A 19,671-nucleotide genomic window follows, 5' to 3' on the forward strand; every position below is an offset into this window, starting at 1 on the left:
ACAATGGCACCTCCTCCTCCTTTCCATGGAGACGACAGACGCTCCGATATGCGATTTAAAAGTGACATTTCAGGCTCTTTGTAGCGTCTTTAAGATGTTCATTGAATGTAGATCAAGAATCGAATAGTGTTAAATTGTGTTACAAAATGTGGAACCGCGGTGGTCGAAGTGCAGCTTTAGACAGAGCCGAGGCTCTGCTCGCTGGGAAAACAAACGTTAATGTGCTTATTGCAGCCAAACCTCAAGGGGAAGCAGTGAGTCTCTTATTTAAACATTTCTCTTCGTTTGCTGCAGTGTCGAAATCTCCTTACAATACATTTATTAAGCTCGATGTTATTGTGCTCATGACATAGAGTATTTGCAGTGAATGGCCGGTGTAGCCACTACTCTTCTTTTTTTGTTGTGATTAATGCTTTTTGTTGCTTTAAAGTTTTGGACAAATACAATATTTACATGTACCAAGTACCAACACAAGCAATATCATATAAACAAGAAAAACTAATAAACATGAATACACAAATGCAAAGAAAATCTAAACAAAAACGGTCGTTGTAAATCTATTACATTTCCCTTTGTTGTACATTTGTGACAAATATTAACCCAACTCCGCTACCCCCAACACCATCCCACAGAATATGGAGCAGCCATTGCGTGCATGCACGGAGGGGAGGCTCTGCTCTTGTCTTTATTAAATCATCAATGCATCCGACCTCCTCAGATGTTTCTTGTCATTACTCCAGGTTTCCATAGGTGAGTCTGACACGAAGCGTACGGCTCCCCCACATATACAGACTCCATCACTGAACCTGAGGGATCTGTCTTGGGTCAGATCAGTCAGTGAACATGGACTCAGCCCCGTGGGCTCTGCTTCTGCTGCTGAAAAGAAGTGGGAGAGAGAGGGGGCTCCAGCCAAGGTAATTAAGAAGGCTCTGTCAGAGGTTCCTTACTTCCTTGTAATTTGATGTCTTATATTCCAACCAGTCCAGAATCTGGAACCGGTATGTCACAATGAACCTGACATATTCGATAATTCACTTTTGATGTTTGATTGACTGATGTTTTTTGTAAGCGTACCTATAATGTTCCCCAGGTTCTATGTTCCCGACCATGCAAAAAAGGTTCTTTGTTCCCCGCTTAGAATAAACCTAAACCAGAAACCTAACCTAGTAATTTTAGTAAAGACTAAAGACTAAAAGTATTTGAGCAACTTAGTGTTACTTTTTGAGAGAAATAAGTCAACCCCCCTCCAAAAACAAGCAAACTAGATAATGTGCCCCTCGGGGCACAGGACTGTACCAGGGCAGGTCAGGTTGTGGCCTCCTGGTGGCGCTATAATAGGCCAATGTGAAAAGGGTGCCATTTCTTCTTATGCCTTGTATGGCAATTGGATGATTTGAGGCATTTTGTTCCAAAAATGTATTTTGCTAAAATCCACCTGTTGGTGGCGCTATAACAGGCCAATGTGAAAAGGGTGGGACTGGGATATATTCCTCAGCCTAGTAGGAAAGTCTGTGAAAGATTTCACGTAAATTGCACACTGCGTTCATGATTTGAGGCTTTTTGTTCAAAACGGGCCAATCCTGCAAACTTTGTTAGCCAATTAGGATGGAATATGAAATATCAGACAGATAATATCAATATGTTTTTCAAAAGTCGGCCTCCAGGTGGCGCTATAACAGGCCGTTCTGGAAAGTTTGGGCCAGAGGTTCATCGTTGGCATCCATGGACTGTGTGGGCAAAATGTGGCATCGACCGGGTTAACGGTGCCGGAGATTAGCTGTACTCAGACGGACGGACACACACACACACGGACGGACGCAGTGCAAAACATACTCTCTCTCCATGCCTTCGGCCTGGTGGAGACAATAATATGGCCATTTTAATCCTAATAAAAAAAAGATTAGATGCATTTATCATTATAAATCCTATGTATGTCTATAATATTTTATGTTTTTGCTCATTTATTATAACATTACACACATTAAGCCAGGGCTTAATTAGTAGAGACACCGGACCAATTCTGTCACTCAAATTGAACAGGAGCACATATCACAGGAAGAAAGAAGTGTGATCTTCTGAGCTGAGAATGTTCACATGTTTCTCTATTAGTCTGACTCTTTAGTCTTTACTGTGACTGCTGAGGTGACTTCACAGTCACACAGGACCCAATTTGTGCCCAGTGTCCTTTTTTTTAAACCAAATTTGTGCAGTTATAACATTCACTTTTCAATTCAATTGTCCAATGTTTTGGGTCTACTCTACGCTGACTACGCTGAGAAGGAAAGACAAATGCTGCCCATCCCTAGACAATACCATAGTAGAATATAGTGTTGTCTATAAAATAACATTTACTGATGTTGAACAAATAATTAGACTATTTTCATAGCAAATTCGCTCTAAATCATGCTCACAACTTACTCCAATTAGGGACAAAACGGTGGGGAGGCAGTGGCTTTAATTATTCTGTAGTCTCACTGAAAACGTTAAGTGCCATAAGCTGTCCTGACCACTGTAGCTTTAGTGGCTAATAGAGGGTATGCGCGTGACATCATCGTACCTGGAAGATATGCGGGAACGCCCACTGAGTGGCAAAAAACTACTTACTACTTACATTCATCCAAACAGAAAAGTGTCAGAGTTTGGAAGTGCTTGTTTTCTTTAAATTTATATTTTTTGTTCCACGATTTTGTAACCCATTTTTCACCCCTGTGTCAATCATCCTGTGATGTGATCCTGGGCTCTACACACCCTCCGCCAACCTAGGGAGAGCAACGGACTTAACTCATGCTTGAGTGTCAAAGTTGCTCCTTTACACCTGACAGGGGGGAGTTTCCCTGGTTGGACGTAGCGCGTGGAAGGAACACGTTATTCCAACCAGTTCCTTTCCCCTCCATCAGGCGTCCCGGCTGGCCAGGGGGAGGCAGTTTAGAGACCAGGATTACTGCATGTTTTTGTGAGGGTACCTACCCTAGGGGATACGGGGAGAACATGCAAACTCCACACAGAAAGGCCCTTTCGCCAACCCCGCCTTCGGGTATGGGCACTGATGATGCGGAGGAGGAAACACGCCGCCAGCACCCACAGCACCCCGAGCGGGAATCGAACCCAGGACCTTCTAGCTGTGAGGCGACAGCACTACCAACTGTGCCACCGTGCCCCTAAAGTGAAGTGCTTGTTTTCAATAACACAACATTTAGAAACGGGTGGTACGCAGGACGGTTGAGTGATTTCCAACGAGCGCTTCCAAACTCCAACACTCCATGCTGCTCAATGTTTTGCCACTCAGTCTAGATGAGGGGGGCATGTCCTGATGGGAAAATCATGCATGTGCATACTCTATAGACGAGTATTTACACTGCTAGTCTGACATGATGCTTGCTGGGCTCAGAGGTCAATGGCTCCAGTCCAATTTACTGTAATATCACTGTACTTATATTTTAAAATGGTTGGGTATACGATTTTAGCTTGTATCATTATGGTGGAAAGGCAAGCAATACGGCTGTGTCTGACCTCTTAATGTCTGATCCAAGGAGGATCCAAGACCTGAAACCTCTCTTGGAGGAGGGAGCAGGTTCCTGAAGAAGACTGCACCTCCTGCCTCAACCAGCAGCCCAGCTCCAGCCCTCATCAAGAACCAGACTGAGCAGCACCTTTCTGAACACCGGTACAAGTGTTAATTAGATTAATTATTGTGAGTCAAATTGTAGAATGTGTCCCGTTGGAGTCAAAACTAACAGACTGAGATTACTGATCATGTAATGCTCCGATCAGATGTCCATGTTCACCAATAATACAATACTTTGTGTCTCTCTGATCTCTTTTTCAACCCGTCCTCTCCTGTCTACTTACTTAGGTATGAATCGTCTTCCCAGCGCAGCTCTCAGAGTGCTGCCCTCAGTGCCCCGAGTAGTCTGGATCCAACGGAGGACAACTTGATAAAACCGAGGGGAAATTCCACCATGCAAAGCACTGGAAAGGTAAGGTAGATGGGTTTACTGATGTCAATTTGTAGTTTTGCTTTTATTGGTGGAACAGACATGAATGAGAGATTAAGATTGATTCCTTAAATTATTTCAATTTATAGTTATTAGACTCTGCATGTATCAAACCAAATCTATTTACAGTATATGACATATACTGTATATAACACATTTGTTTTAAGGGAAACTTAACTTTGGTCACTTTTGTGAGTTTGCTGCCATAAGCTCAAAATAGTCCAAAAAAGCGGAGCTTGCGTGATGTTAAAGCAATGCAGCAAATTTTAATAGTGGTTGTGTTTAGATTGAGGTGTGTCAAAGATAATACTACGGTACTTACACAAATGACAGATCATTGGTTGAGAGAGATCGACGGGAAAAATATGGTCAAGGAAGTTTTAACCTGTCTACTCCTTTACTCTTCTCCATTTTCCACAAATGACTTTCCTTTATTACTTGAAAAAGCTAAAGTGTCAATATACAGACTCCCACAGTAATTGAATGGGTCAAATGTAAACGAGATGCATGTCAAGCTCTCCTCTCACGGAGAGGCTGACAGTATCACTCCATGTCTTTTAAAGCAATTCTTTTGTCTTGCTTTCTATTGATTTCTATTGATTCTTTACCTTTAGGATTTAACCTAGGTCATGGGTGGGATGGCTGACTTGGAAGGACTCTGTGTCTAACAATCTTTTTCTTCTGCATAGTCATTCAGCAAAAGCATCCTGAAGGCCTCCTCCACTCCTCCACTGGCTGTCCATCCCACAGTCTCCACCAATAGAGGCACATCTCCTTCTTCACAACGTGGTTCCCCCCATGGCTTCTCCCCCAGTCGAGCCTGGACCCAGCTGAGCCCGTCTGCGTCCGTCAGCGGTGCATCGGTTGCTCCATCTCTTCCCCCCTATGGCTCCTCCCCCAGTCCATCTCCAAGCACGCGGGGCTCTCTGTCCAGGACTAGGCATCTTCCACTCTCCCTCTCCGACGTGATCTCGGGACACAGCGAGGTGCGATCTCTGGAAGAGCTCTTCCCCGTGGCTCCCGGTTCAGACGACGCTCAAAGTGAGAGGAGCAGTGTTTCCTCTGAAGGTGATAGCATTTATTATGCCTTTTGATAGAAAGCATGTACTGTACACTAAGGATGGTAAAGGACCATACATCTGGCACGTTTACCTTATTGGCTATGCTTAATTACTGCAGATCGTTTGCCTAAGCATAGTGGTTTGTTTGTTCTTTGAGAAAGCCAGCATTTTCCATTTTTTTCAGTGCAGTATGAAAGTCTTGCTGGGACAAGAGTTCCACACATTTATACACAATTGTAGTGCGTTATTCTATTTTTATTTTTTTTGTCAAGGATAAATTGTCATGTTTTAATTTATTTTAAGACGCATATTGATTTGAAAAGTCTAACCAAACATATAACTGGAGAACAGTTCAAATGCTTGCACAGTTTTGTTCATCTAGACCTTTATTAAGCTACTCAAATATGTCAGGTATGTCCAGTAGCATTTTAAGGACTTGAAAAATGTAAACAAACTGCAAACTATAAAAATGAAAGAACGAATGGCTTTATGTTCCCTTTATGTACGATATGTTCCCAAAGCTGTGAATAGACAATGACGTTTTGGCCCAAAATGTTGTGGCATGTGAAAGGAGTAAGGACGTGCATAATTTATTACATTTAACTGTAAACCAACTCATGTCATAGTCAGCTATTGGTTCTTTTTCTGAGAGGTAAATCTGCACTCATTGTTTGCCATTGAAAGCACTCTCAAGCATTAACAGTTACACTTGACAAATTCCACTAGATGTCAGTATTGTGCAGAATTGTGACACAGATATGGTGTTATTGCAGACTTCAAGATAAACATCATGACATTAGATGACCTTGGACCTCTTACCCTCGAAGTTACCAAGGAAAAGAAAAAACAGGTTGGAATGATCTTTAAATAATGTATATATAACATAATGAAAATGTTAATTATAGTACTATAGACTAGTTTTAGTAATATACATTAGTAGATGTACTGTACAGAGCATAGCACTACCTCTTTCAGCTCTACAAAGTAAACTCTGAAAGTTAATTTATCTCTGAAAGTGTAAAAATGTACCCATGAGTGTTTAAAATGACGAAGTAAAGCAACTATGCAGAGAGTAACTCATGTACTTATTACTTAAACAACAAGGCGTGACATTAGACTCATTGTTGTTTAGCCTAAACAGAAGAAAACCAAAACATCTCAATACAAAGGTGGAAGAGGTCCTGGAAAATGGACTGCAGATCAGCCACTGACAGGCGATGAGGAGGAATTCCAAAAAGTACATCGGGAGGAGGAGGTGGGAGAAGAGGGTCTGCTGGACTACCCGAGTGACTTTGAGAGTGAGACTGAGGCAGACGAGCACAGTGCCATCTCAGAGCGCCTGGGAGGAGACGGAGAGGAGGAGGACGTGTCGGAGGTGAGAGAGGAGGAGGAGGAGGAGGAGGAGATGTCGGAGTCGAACAGATCCCGCCACGGGAGAAGGAGAGAAGACGATTATTCTAGCAGTTTTTGCGACACGAGTCGCCGGTCCAACAGTGTCACACCTACCTCGGGATGCAGCAGAGCGTCGGGGGCGCTCACGTCGCGGAGCAGAGCTTCGTACGGCAGATCGCATTCCGACCGGCGGTCCTCCTCGTCCGCCACGGTGACATCACCACCTCGCAGGGCTGTGAGAGAGGCCGCGGTGCAGACCCAGCCTGATGTTCTGGCTTACACCGGGTCAGCCGGTGAGCTTGGCATTTCATTGGGATATAGCAGTGGTTTTCAACCCTTTTCATATCGGGGCCCATTTGTTTATTCAGCATGTGATTTAGCCTCAGACACAAAACGAAAGAATATTTTGTTATTGTTCGATAAGATTTTGTCCACATTTCCATGCTGTATTGATGTTGGTACCATAGGAGAGATAAGAGGAAAATCTTGATCAAAACTAATTGTATAGACTTCTTGGTAATCAAGTAACGCAGATGTTTAACAATAATTTGTTAAACCACCAGTTGAGAACCACTGGGATATAGAATGGGGAGTGTAACATACACTGTGGTGGAGGTTTGGGTTGTGGAGTTGGTTACCTTGCCATGTAAATAAATAGCTTCTCCATTTATAAAAAATGCATCTTGCAAAGATATTCTCTGCAATGTTTCATTGCACATTGAAACTGATTCTGATGTTCAGAATACAAACGGACGCAAAAACAAAGCAGATTCTTACAATGCATAACATTACAATAGCCAACTAGTCAGAGGGCAGGTTTTCTGGTCCGATCTGGCATCTTTTGGTTTTGTGTCGGGCAAAAGAAAATACTGAGATACTAACCATATACACACCATTAGGGTCACCATTCAATGAGAAAAAAGTACTTCCGTAGCAGACAACCCCGCAGCACTCCAACAAAATCCTTCTAGGTGCAAGGCTTGAAGATACAAGTTGAGGTGAAGAAAATGCCAGCATTGTATGTCCTTTTGCATGATTTTATTTACCTCTGACGAGAGTAGAACGTACGCGTTTCGGCCTGTATGGCCTTCCTCAGCGTTGTGACGCTGATTTAATGACCATTTAATGAGGCCATACACTTGACAGGAAAAGACTGATGTTTGACTACTATGTGTTCATGCTGTATTAATTATCGTCTTGTTGACATTGTTTAGGTATGGCTGTACTGAGGCCTGCGGTGGGCATGACCTATGTGGACCCAACGCCTGTGGCCAGTCACGCTGTCAGTGCAGAGGCTGTGGAGGGTGAGACCACCTCAACAATCCCCATTCTTATCACCCACCCACACGGTTTCCTCTTATTTTGATGAGTCTGTGTGTTGCCGTGCTCAGTAGAATTTCACAGATACTGGTTTTCAGTTGAATGTTAGAGTTAGTGGTCTGTTTCTACAGGCCTTTCCAGCATGTTTTGGTGCTTGCGTGCACAAAACGTATGTATACAGTATGTCAAGTTTCTATGTACTCTAGCAGTGTTTTTCAACCTTTTTCATATCATGGCCCAGTATTTATTCAGCATTTGAGCCACGGACCACCATTTGATGACATTTAGCCTCTCAGACCCAAAACGAAATAATATTTTGTTATCGTTGACACACAATTCTATGCTGTTGGCAAACGATCAAAAATAACAATTCTTCTACATTGTGTGTGTGTGTGTGTGTGTGTGTGTGTGTGCGCGTGCGTGCGTGCGTGTGTACAGCCCTTAGTGCCTACAGTCCAGCTGTGTTTGCCCTGAACGACATGCTGAGACAGCAGCTGACTATGACCCGACATTTCATCCACACAAGCAGCCATCTGCACTCCTGTTTAGTGCAGAGCCTGGGACCAGCGGACTACTCGTACACTACACTGGAGGATACCAAGGAGGTGGGCCCACACACACACACACGCCACACACAATGTGTTGAAATTACACACAAACGTGTGAATCTAAGAATATATAATGAATTCATAATACAATGATTCTGTTTTGCAGTTCATCCGCAAAAACAAACCTCCCACACTGACCGTGGAACAAGCCCTGGAAGAGGTATTGCAGGAAATGAGGGACTACTATTATATATGACTACAACCTCAGTGTTGGAAACGTTACTCAAAAACAGTATACCTAAAAATACATCGCATGGATGCACCTGGGTGCATATTATTCATTTACATATTACCCCCTGCCAAAAGTAACTAGTTACTTATTACTTTTCTTTTTTGTTCTCGCCCCCAGTAATTACGTTTTTTGTCCCCAAGTCTCACACTACCCAGTTTGTTTTCCGGACAGGTAAATGCCTGCCCTTCCAAATCCGATAATTCACACGTACATACAAGTGCGTAATTTCCGTATCTGTTCTACCCCATTTAGACCTGGTGTATCACCCATTCCCAACCCAGTCTACCATTAATAAACATGCAAGCCCACAGTACCACCAGGGCTTGTGAAAATAGTAACGAGTTACTTTTGGAAAATAGTAACATATTTAGCAATATTATTACTCGGAATGTAAAGTAATTAGTTATAGTACTAGTTACTGGAAAAAGGTAATATTACTTTAAGTAATACGTTACTTTAGTTACTTTCCAACACAGTTCTACCTCACCTAACCATGCCAGTCACCAGTGAACACCATGACGAGGGGTCAAAACGTCCCATCTGCTTTTGGAACTACGCTGCGCCAACCTGTCTAGCAGAAATTTTGTGTTGACATTTATTTTCTCAGAGGCAATTTTGAGTGAGAATACGGGTAATCATTGAAGGTGGCCAAAAGTTTAAAAGTAGTGCTTTGTATAAATGTATCTTTCATGTATGTATTTCATTTGAAAGTTTGAGCAAGAATCGTGCAGCACTAGTTGGCTGTCCAATTCATTTGAGTTACTGTTGTTTTTTCTACAAGAGACTTTAAGAGAGGTTTAAGTCAAGCACTTTGATGTCTGTTTAAAGCCACAGTAGTTGGCTTCAGGTGCCACATTTTGAATATTGTAATGTTCAGCAACTACAGACAATAAATATTTTACATATACATTTTTGAATCGTGATCTCAATTCTTGTGGACAAATCTAGATTCATATAAGAATCATGCGAAGCACTAGTACTGTTATTATTGAAGGGCAGCTCATCGCCACCTTTACCTACTTTATAAAGACAAGTTAAAATTAACTAGGCCTACTGTGCATATCCTTGATTAGCGTTTTATGTGAAGAAATCATGCACTGGTTTTTTAAGACATTTTGAAAAATGCCACTATTTTATAATAACTTTGAACATACAGTATGATACAGGTCTTCTCAGACAAAATGATTAGTTGTGAAAATATTCACTATGAATTATTCATCTGTCATCACTAAGTTTAATAAAACTTGTGTGTTAAAGGCCCCCCCTTCATGTGATCAGTGGCATCACTCGAGTCGGACCAATGCTCCTTCGAACCAATGATATGTCGAACCAAAGGGGGCCTCCCAGCATTCGGCCGTGTGGATGGATCTTAATTTCTAATTAGTTCGGTGGTATACTTAAAGGGTGTTGTGACATTTCACATAGTCGTGCAATCTACTGATTGAACAGCATGAAACCCAGTTTTTTCACAATTGTTAACTTTTTATTCACAGTGCTATAGGACTTCACAAATGGGTCAAGTGGTCAAATAATAAAGCACTTGCATGGGAAGTAACAAAAACGTTTATTTAAAAAATAACAGTATGTGTACAATCATTACAATGTTTCATAACAGATTGGTAACCTGAAATGTCTTACGATAAGTGCAGGATTTGACATAACCCAATTTAAGACCATTTCAAATGTCTGGGCCCAGGCAGTGTTGTTTTTGGCAGAACATTTTTCATTTTAGTTTTAGTCAGTCTCTTGAATAGTTTAATTTTAGTCACCTGGAATGTTTTAGTGTCATAAGATTTTAGTCAACTAAATCTACAGTTGATTTAGTCGACTAAAATGTATTTTGGTGGGCCTTGATGACGTTGTAATGACTGATTTTACACTTACTGAAAATAGCCGATCTTGACAGTTTTAGTCGACAAAAACAACACTGGGCCCAGTGGCCATTGTGAATCATTAAGGGGATGTGATCAAGGTGACGGTGTTGGTGTTCCAAGGCACAGAAGCAGGCAACAGTGGGACTCTTCAGTAAGGGTCACTGAAGGGATAGTGTGGATGTCCAGCATCTCTGGGTACCTGCTTTCCTTCCACCTAAAATGATTCAATGCAAATCCAAGGCCGTAAATATTTACACTGTTGGACAATGCATCTCTAGTAAATCATCTCAAAGTGCCTCGTTACAATGCTCATGGAGAGAGAAATGGAGGCCATTTAGCATAGCTTCATTTATATTGCAGCACTGTATGCGTAATTGTAAAACTGCTCGTTAGCCTTTCTCATTGAAAAATAATGAGCACTGCAGTGCTAGCATCACATTGCAGCATTGAGCTAAGAGAGCCCCTAAGAACATCAATAGGTAGTCTTTCATTCAGCAAAAGCATAAATGCTTGCTCTACTTTCCTGGGATTTTTAAATGTCAATGTATTTCTTTAATATAGTGAATTGTTTAAATGCAACATATTGGATAATCATTGCTACGGTGCAGTACACAAAAAGTATGGTCGAATGCACTAAGACAGTGGTTTTCAACTCTTTTCATGTCAAGGCCCATTATTTTCTCTTTATTTGAGCCACAGGCCACCATTTGATGAGATATGCCTCGCAGACCCAAAACTAAGGTATATTTTGTTATCGTTGGACAAGGTTTGTCCACAATTCCATGCTGTATTGATGTTGGTGTTAGCAGAGATAATATAGATAAATGTTGATCAAAATAACAATTATTGTGTAGACTTGTAAATTAACTAATGCCATCTGCATTACTTAATTTACAAGTCTACACAATAATTGTTATTTTGATCAACACTTTAACAATAATTTAATTCAGAGTGTAAACTGAAACCATAACCCTATTTGGTCGTTTCATTTTATGCTCTCAAGAGATCTACTGTGTAAGGGTCCATTTGGTTACCACATTTCCATAATTTACCTGGAACCCCCTCAAGGACCACTGGTTGAAAACCACTGCACTAAGATATCACTTACTTGGATCATTGGTACAATGTAACGCCAGCCTTTATTCAACTGTGTTATACTTTTCATCTCCTCGACTTCAAGGGTGAAGTCAAACACCTGATAAACAAAAAAAGTATGTAATTTCCTTCCTTGTGATTTAGAAATCTAAGTGGTCAATAGTGTGAATTGTCATTTTAAATATTGACTGTCAGCATAGTGAGCATACACACATCAATACATATCAACAGATAATTACTGGTCCCAAACTACCTGTAAATTCTCTTTGATACGGGACTCGGTTACACTTTTTGGGATTGTCACTACTCCTCGCTGTGTCTGCCATCTAACAATGGAAGACAAACAATTAGCATGGATAGAAAACAATACAATAAAGGCAAAATAAAATTGTAAAACTGATAAAGATGTATCATCACAGCTTTGTTAATAAAGTGATGATTAACTTGGTAGAACTTTGTGCCATGAGCAAGAAACAGTCTAAATATCACACTTTTACCAACATATTATGTCAATATATATAAGAAGTTAGTCCTTGTAAGTAATTTGTGTAAAATGACAGAAGTTCTCTCACGCTGCACAACAAAAATATACTTCTTTTACGCTTTGGCAGAATCTGAATTTGTTTGTTTCGCTTATGTGCTAAAAGTGTGATTCCGAGACTCCTTTCCCATTAAATGTGAACGAATGAAATTGCTTATTCCGGTCCCCCCATCAGAGAACATAAAAACCAGATAGCAGTAGCTATACAACTTAATATATTCAACATTGCTTTAAGATAATGACGATAAGTCACAAATCACGATACATACAGTTTTGGTATATAGTAGGTAATAGTGACTTTACTTTATCTTAGCAGTCAAGTCAACTAATTTCAGAACATCATTCTAGGGTTGCATTTATTAATCATTCAATTGCTCTGGCAGAAAGAACCGGTTGAAGTCACCTCAGGATGATCTGAGCGGGTGACTTGCTGTATTTCTGTGCCAGGGTGGCGAGAACTGGCTCATCAAGCAGGACAGGCTCGTCTGGGTGCTTCCATGCTCTGTCCGGAGAGCCCAGTGGGCTGTAAGCCGTCATCACCAAGCCCCGGTCCCGGCAATGAGCCTGCAGCTCCACCTGGGCCAAGAATGGATGGCTCTCTACCTGCCAATGACAACACGCACGCACACACCCGTTGGGAGACAGATGGAGACAACCACACACTCAAATGTCTCACATTCCCTGAAGGACTGGGGTTAACAAAGTGACCTACTGCATGCTGCAAAACAGGACACTCTTATGAACAATAATTTATTCATACACAGCTATGTGGACCTGAAGTTGTGAGTTTTTCCATCTATGCTAACTCAGCCTTCTGCATTACACATGTTTTATGTAATATAGTGCCGTTTTGTTCCACCTTTTCTACCATAGTGTGACCTTAGAGTATATATTAATAGAGACGTCACCGGATTTCTCCTCCCATCCACTTGCATTAAGTTGCTCAAAAGCGCATGAGGCGATTTTACTCCTCCTTTCCGGGTAGGAACAGAGTGGATTCTGGGATGGATTGGGCCAAATCGTGAACACGCTGGCCATTGACTATCATTGCGCGCGTTCACGTATGAAACAGCGTTCACGTGTCATTGCCCCAATAACATGAACGTGCGCAATGATAGACAGCGGCCCAGCGCTGGCTCGTGCTGCAATACCAAATTCGGCCACTATGTCCATTTCGCCACAGGGTTTCCTCTCGGTGACGTCTACTATTATATTTATACTCTAAGAGTTCGAGGTAGTTGCCCCACCCCACCCACCTGTAGGACAGTGGGTTTGATGCTGGCAACAGAGAGAACGTCATCAATCTGCCGACTGTTGAAGTTCGACAGGCCAATGGCTCGGACAAGACCCTTCCCCACCAGTTTCTCCATGGCCGCCCAGGTCACCTTGTAGTCGATGTCATCATACAGCATTTTGCCGTCTTCCGTTTTGGGGAAAGGGGCCTCTCCACGTCTACGTTTACGAAAGGAGAAAGCTTGATAAGATTGAAAACCTCCAAGAAAATAAAATACTGAACATGGAAAGACATTTACTACCACCCTACTTAAAAACAACAATTAAATGTAGATGTCATATCTAATACAAATAAGGATATAATTTAAATGTTTAAAATGTTGTGTAGCTACATCCAAGTAAGATACAGATGTCTCTGTTTTCATTCATTCTAGCTCAATTCCTTAGGCGTGAGCAAGGCTTGTTTATTTGTACTCGGGGACGGCTGTAGCAAGCAAAAATGTGCTCACAAAATAAGACATTGTTAAGACATTGGTTGCACAATGTGTGTTTGTTTGTGGTGGGCCTGGTCTGGGTGTGACTAGAATCGCGTAGCCACTAGCCAGACAACTATTCCACAATCTCCGAATGCTATATAGAGCTGAGTAACGGAAGCTGCCATTTCCGTTCACGGAAATATATTTTAAAATATCTTTAGAGCTTTTTTTATTATTATTTCCTTTTCTGCTAAGCAACAAGCTATATGTGCTTAGATGTTTTCTATTTATATTAGGATAAATGTGCGCGACTGTAAAGACGAAACGGAAGTGGCGAGGAGGCTCCACTACCGCTTTATATTTTACTCTATACTATGCCAGCTCTTCCGTTGTCTGGTATGATGAAGCATTTGGAAATTGCGGAGGCAACAGTCTGGTAACGCGAGACTAGGGTGTGACAGGCGGTCTGCTCACTGGAAGGCGTAGGGCCAGTGGATGAGGTACAGGTCAAGATACTCCAGCTTCAGATCCTTCAGGGTCTTCAGAAGTGATGGCTCCACGTCTTCTGGGTGATGTCGGGTGTTCCACAGCTTGGACGTGATGAACACATCCTCTCGTCTCAGGACCTGATGCACAGACATTGGACAGAATAATAATAATGGATTGCATTCTTATAGCGTTTTTCTATGCACTACGTGCTTGCTCAAAATGCTTTACAATGGTCCATTCTTTCATACATTATTGGGAGGTGAAGCGGCGAACAGTCAACGCCAGCGTCCTCACATTCACACACCAATGGTGGCAAGTTGGCAACCACTGGAGGCAATGTAGGGTTCAATGTCTTGCCCAAGGACACTTTGACATGTGGACAGAAGGAGCCGGGATTCGAACCGCCAACCCACAGGTCATTGGACGACCTGAGCCACAGCCGCCCGAACACCAATCCAGACCCACAAATTTCTCTTTGCGCTTATGTGTTACGCGTCGTGCAGCATCTGTGTGTTGTTTTTTTGTTGACACTTGGCTCGTCGACTAGAGATTATGTCACGTTCTAAAAATAAAAAAAACAGTCCACTTCCTTCTTTTTTGTTGTTGCATGCATTCACATTGGAACGATCCGTATCCGAATACACTTCAACGGTCCAGAGACCCGTCCTCATGCGGTCCCAGGGGCGGGTGGTCGATCCGCTCCCGGGAACGGTACGCATCATTCACACTACCGCAACATCTGCCAAGTGGTCCCGAGTGCGCACCCGGGACCATAGTGTGAATCGCCCTTTAGTTTACCTTGCCAGGGCCAAGCATGTCCTCTAGCGCTTCTCCAATCTCAACCTCATTGCCGTAGATGGCAGCACAATCAATATGACGATACCCAGTCTGCAATGCCCAGGTAACTGCTTGCTTCACCTGTAATCCAAGAATATGGGGGTGGAAGATAATGTTATGGGTCACTCTAAAATGCCTATTAATAGTAAACAATTACTTATGTGTTCTTGTCCGCGACAGGGTATGCGCGTGACGTCATCATCAAACCAGGAAGTTATGCAGGAATGCCCACTGAGTGGCTAAAAACTACTTTCTGGCCTTGACAGCCCATGCATCCAAACAGAAAAGTCATATCTAATTGCATTAAACGACATTAAACAATGTTAAACTCACTTTGCCACTCGGTTTCCCATTCACTTTATGCATGCGCATACCCTCTATTGGCTCCAATGTGGATTGATTGATTACTTTACGCACGCACCTTCTTATAGGCGGCTAGACTCCTGAAGAGTGATGTTGTAAAAAAAACAAAAACAAACGCTTTGATCAAATAATGACCATAAAAGTGAAAGAGGCTCTACCTTTCCTGTCTCACTCTTCCATGTTCCAAGTCCAATGAGGGGCATTTTCCGCCCTGTGTTGAGAACCGCAAAGTCATTCATGGCTCTTAGAACCACCTTAATAAAAAACAAGGAGAACACATGTCAACCTGACACTGTATAGAATTAGAGGACAGGGTTTCATGCAAATGGATAGGTCGATAATATAGCCTTTCATAATGATCTGCCCTTTTAACACAATTTTGTTTAGATTACAGAGACACTAGTTTAGTTAATTCTTTAATGGCCTTATTTGAATTCCTCTTCAATGATCGATCCCGTCTGTCCTCCCTGAGAAATTGTGTGTGCGCACACTTGGGTAGTATGAGTTATGAAACAGTAACTTATGGAAGCGTACACATAAGCGTAAACCATGTTCCCTCAGCCCTATGTTCTGTCAAAAACAACACTGCAACCCAAACTGAGGTCAACTGAGGCATGACCACAGGCATGACTAGTGTTCGGCAGTACTAGTAATATATTACTGTAATATTATACCATATTACTTTGTACAAAATAGCACATATTACTCAGGATTTGTTGGCTACCGTTTGAAAACAGGAGATCGCTGCTTTATTTTATAGCCTTTTTGGCTGATTGGTGACTCTTCTTTTTATTATTAAAAAAAAGATTGGATTCAGTTCTACAAGAAGCTGACTAAACAGATTATGTAATATAATATAACTATTACTCTTGATTCCAAGTACTAAGTAATATAATATTATTACTTTTTTAATTAGTAATATATGTACCGGTAATAACCTTTTAAGTATTGAGTAATATTGCCCAACAATGGGCATGACCCCCACATATTTACAAAGGAATCATATTCATATTCCTTTGTAAAGTGTCCAGCAAGAAATGAGTTGCCAATAAGTGGTATTAACCTCCTTTATAGCTCTATGGTGGTAAAAGACATGCAAAGTTAGTGAAGCTGAGCAGGGGAAAAAAAGAAAAAAAACAGATGGACGAGGGAAATGTTCTGTTTGTCCAGACTAGTGACGCGCACAGTCAGCTGATTTCCAGACAAAAACTATCACGCGCACTGAGTGACCACAAATGGTTGCGTAAAATTAGGTAAATATATCAGTATATCACCACACCTGCTGAGGTTTGATCTGGTGTCAGGACAGCAGGACTGCGTGTTTTTCCTGACTGGATGGATAGTCGTGAATTAAACAAAAGGTTCTTCTTAAAATTAACAATAATTCCCAGTGCTTTTCATTTGCAAACACCACAAAATTCCACCTAATATAACATGTACCACCAAGTCAGAAACATGCCATGGATGACCGTACTCACTCACTCACCAGCTTCAATGTTCTCTCACGATATAATAAATGATGAAACGTGCGAGATAATTTAATATAAATGACTTGCATGGCTGCTGCCTTATTGCTTTGTTAAAAGTACTCACTTACAGTTTAAGTTTATAATATCTGGAAATTCCAAGTGTCCTCTTGTCCCTGTGCTCCTGCGACTGCGAGGTAAAGTAGGCTACACACACTGCCTGGTTTCTTCTGTTTCTTGGTACGCTGACTGACTGACTGCCACTGCCAGCCAGATGTTCAAAAATAACAATTCATGTTTTTATAACTACCTTTCCCTTTCCGGGATGTAGTTCTTTTTTCTTTTTTTACCCATTTCCTGTTTCCATGAGATAAGCATCGGGAGGTTTGCAGCGCCATCTGCTGGGCAATAGATGTAATTTGGCCATGACTGGATATTATCTTAGAGTATAAGGATTGATTGATTGATTGATTGATTGAAATCTTTATTAACAGTTTGTAGAATTTACAGTACATTTTAAGCACGAACTCAATACAAAGACTGTCAACTGTGAGTGGACGACCCAATTAAGCATTACACTTGTTTACAACAGGGTCCACATTGTTCAATTCATCAAAACATTTAAAGACATACAAACATTTAGAGACATACAAATAGACATTTCTCTGTAGGTAAAGAACAGAACAGGAATTCATCATATGGGAAGCAAAAAAAGGGAAAAGATACAATATACAGTGAGGGAAAATGGGGGGGGGGGGGGGGGATTCAGATTTTACAGAGGCCAGTTTCGAAATGCAGCCATCCGTAGGTGCCCTTTGAGAGCGGTTTTGAAGGAGTCAAGGGATTCACATGTCTTAATGACTGTTGGTAGGGCGTTCCACATTTTGGTGGCATAGGAGCGAAAAGAATTTAGTCCCTTGTTTGTGCCGAATCTGGGTTGTACATGGTTTGTTGCACTCCCTCTGGTGTTGTGGGTGTGGACTTCGTTTACATTAAGGAAGTATTTAGACAGGTACATGGGTATCTTGGTGGTGTATCGAATCTTGTGGACCAGACCCATTGCAAGATGCTGTACTCTGTCGTCGACCCTACAGTAAACCAGTGGGTTTTCAACCCTTTTCTTATCAAGGTCCATTTATGCAGCATTTGAGCCACGGACCACCATCTGATGAGATTTATCAGCCTCTCAGAAACAAAACTTTTAATATTTTGTTGCCATTATTGGATAAGGTTTTTCCATGCTGTATTATTGATGTGGTAGCCTACCATTAGGAGAGAGAACAGGTAAACGTTGATCAAAATAGTGTGTAGCGTGTAGAAATATTGTGTAGACTTCTTGTAAATTAAGTAATGCAGATGTTTAGTACTAATTTAACTCTTGAGAGCGTATTTAAGTACTAATTTAACTCTATAAGGGTCCATTCGGTTACCAATTCCATCATTTAACTGGGGACCACCTGGACCCCCTCAAGGACACTGGTGGTCCCCTGCCCTGACCACTGGTTGAGAATGAGAACCACTGATACCACTGACGACCTCATTACCTCTGGTAATACCTTAATATGGACTGGCCCCCCTGGTACGGGTATTAACATGCATCAAGTCATCTCTAGTAGAAAAGTATTACAAAAAATATGAAGGAGGGGGAAAAAAGCAATTAAAAAAATACGGCCCCCTCACACATTTAGGACAATAATATAATAGTCACCAAACCGATTACTAGGCCTATTAATTGGTTGAATTGAATATGAAAGACCACAATGGAAAAGCCATAGTATCTTTTATTGGGTTATAAATCCTCTTAGCAGACTTACTTTACTCTTACTTTCCTGTGCTTTGTTTTCTCCTGCAAACTGTTAATAAAGTATTCAATCACTAAATCAAACTTAATCCTCTTCGTTCCCTGTGGAACATAGTTAATAATAATAATAATAATATAATAATAATAATAATACATGAACATACTTTTGCATGAAGCAAGCATATTTGCACAACATGATTTGTGTGTGTGTGTGTGTGTGTGTGTGTGTGTGCGTGTGTGTGTCTGTCTGTGTGTGTGTGTGTGTGTGTGTGGGTACGCATACGCGTGCGTGCGTGCATGCACACACAGTGTGTACAGTAAAATTGAGAAAGCAAAACACAGAATAAAGAGTTTAATATGTTTACATACACGCGCATATGTGTGCGAGTGCTTCTAATGTACCCCCCCCCCCCCCCCCCCTTACTGATATTTCCTGAATGGTGATACAGTATCTGTACAGTGTATCAGTTGCAGTGAACAGTTCCTGTAATCTCATCTCTGTCGCCTGGCACGTCTGCCTCAACAACAGCAATATGAACCTTCTCACACAAAGATCACTCTGTCTGAGATCTTTAGAAGCAATCTACTACTGGAGTGTAAAAAGTGCGGGACTCTTCGATTGAAGGGGAATATTGTAATGTGGTGCTGTGCGTGTGTGTACATTATCTCTACTGTCTTTATTAGATCCACAACTGATAGCTTTGTTGTGTTACGTTTGAGAGAGGTTGCGATTTGTGTTGACAGTTTCACAAGCCCATTAAAGACTGTTGGTTGACTGTTAGTCCAGGCAAACTAGCGTTTCAATCAAAAGTAATTGTAACAAAAGATTTTTCTTCACAGACCATTCCTATGAGGTCTCCAGAACAACATACTGAAAGTCCCAAGAAA

At 41.5% G+C, this 19,671-nt stretch overlaps 3 protein-coding genes across 4 annotated transcripts in view; 1 reads left to right on the top strand and 2 right to left on the bottom strand.

Annotated features, from left to right (window-relative positions):
* LOC310860644 (calreticulin-like) overlaps positions 1-19,671 on the bottom strand; it is a 70,376-nt gene that overhangs the window by 33,938 nt on the left and 16,767 nt on the right. The gene's annotated exons all lie outside the window — the stretch shown is intronic.
* cUnh19orf44 (chromosome Un C19orf44 homolog) lies at positions 46-8,925 on the top strand. The gene is made up of 10 exons (XM_083766913.1): positions 46-254; positions 741-914; positions 3,531-3,664; positions 3,854-3,977; positions 4,685-5,063; positions 5,830-5,906; positions 6,189-6,741; positions 7,663-7,752; positions 8,207-8,373; positions 8,483-8,925. Exons 1-10 carry the CDS (start codon positions 147-149, stop codon positions 8,570-8,572), a joined length of 1,896 nt encoding a protein of 631 aa, XP_083623039.1. The 5' UTR covers positions 46-146; the 3' UTR covers positions 8,573-8,925.
* Positions 10,154-17,278, bottom strand: akr1a1b (aldo-keto reductase family 1, member A1b (aldehyde reductase)). 2 transcript variants are annotated; one of them, XM_083767710.1, is made up of 9 exons: positions 17,110-17,278; positions 15,675-15,770; positions 15,115-15,234; positions 14,302-14,453; positions 13,375-13,570; positions 12,522-12,721; positions 11,831-11,903; positions 11,591-11,677; positions 10,154-10,696 (listed from the first exon to the last, which is right to left on the bottom strand). In XM_083767710.1, the coding sequence occupies exons 2-9, from the start codon at positions 15,753-15,755 to the stop codon at positions 10,631-10,633; spliced, it is 975 nt and encodes a 324-aa protein (XP_083623836.1). In that variant the 5' UTR covers positions 15,756-15,770; positions 17,110-17,278; the 3' UTR covers positions 10,154-10,630. The 2 variants fall into 2 exon arrangements, with proteins under 2 accessions (XP_083623836.1, XP_083623835.1); XM_083767709.1 differs by having other exon boundaries at positions 17,114-17,277.

This window comes from Protomyctophum parallelum (assembly GCF_964188405.1).
Source record: "Protomyctophum parallelum genome assembly, chromosome: 6".
Taxonomy (NCBI): domain Eukaryota; kingdom Metazoa; phylum Chordata; class Actinopteri; order Myctophiformes; family Myctophidae; genus Protomyctophum; species Protomyctophum parallelum.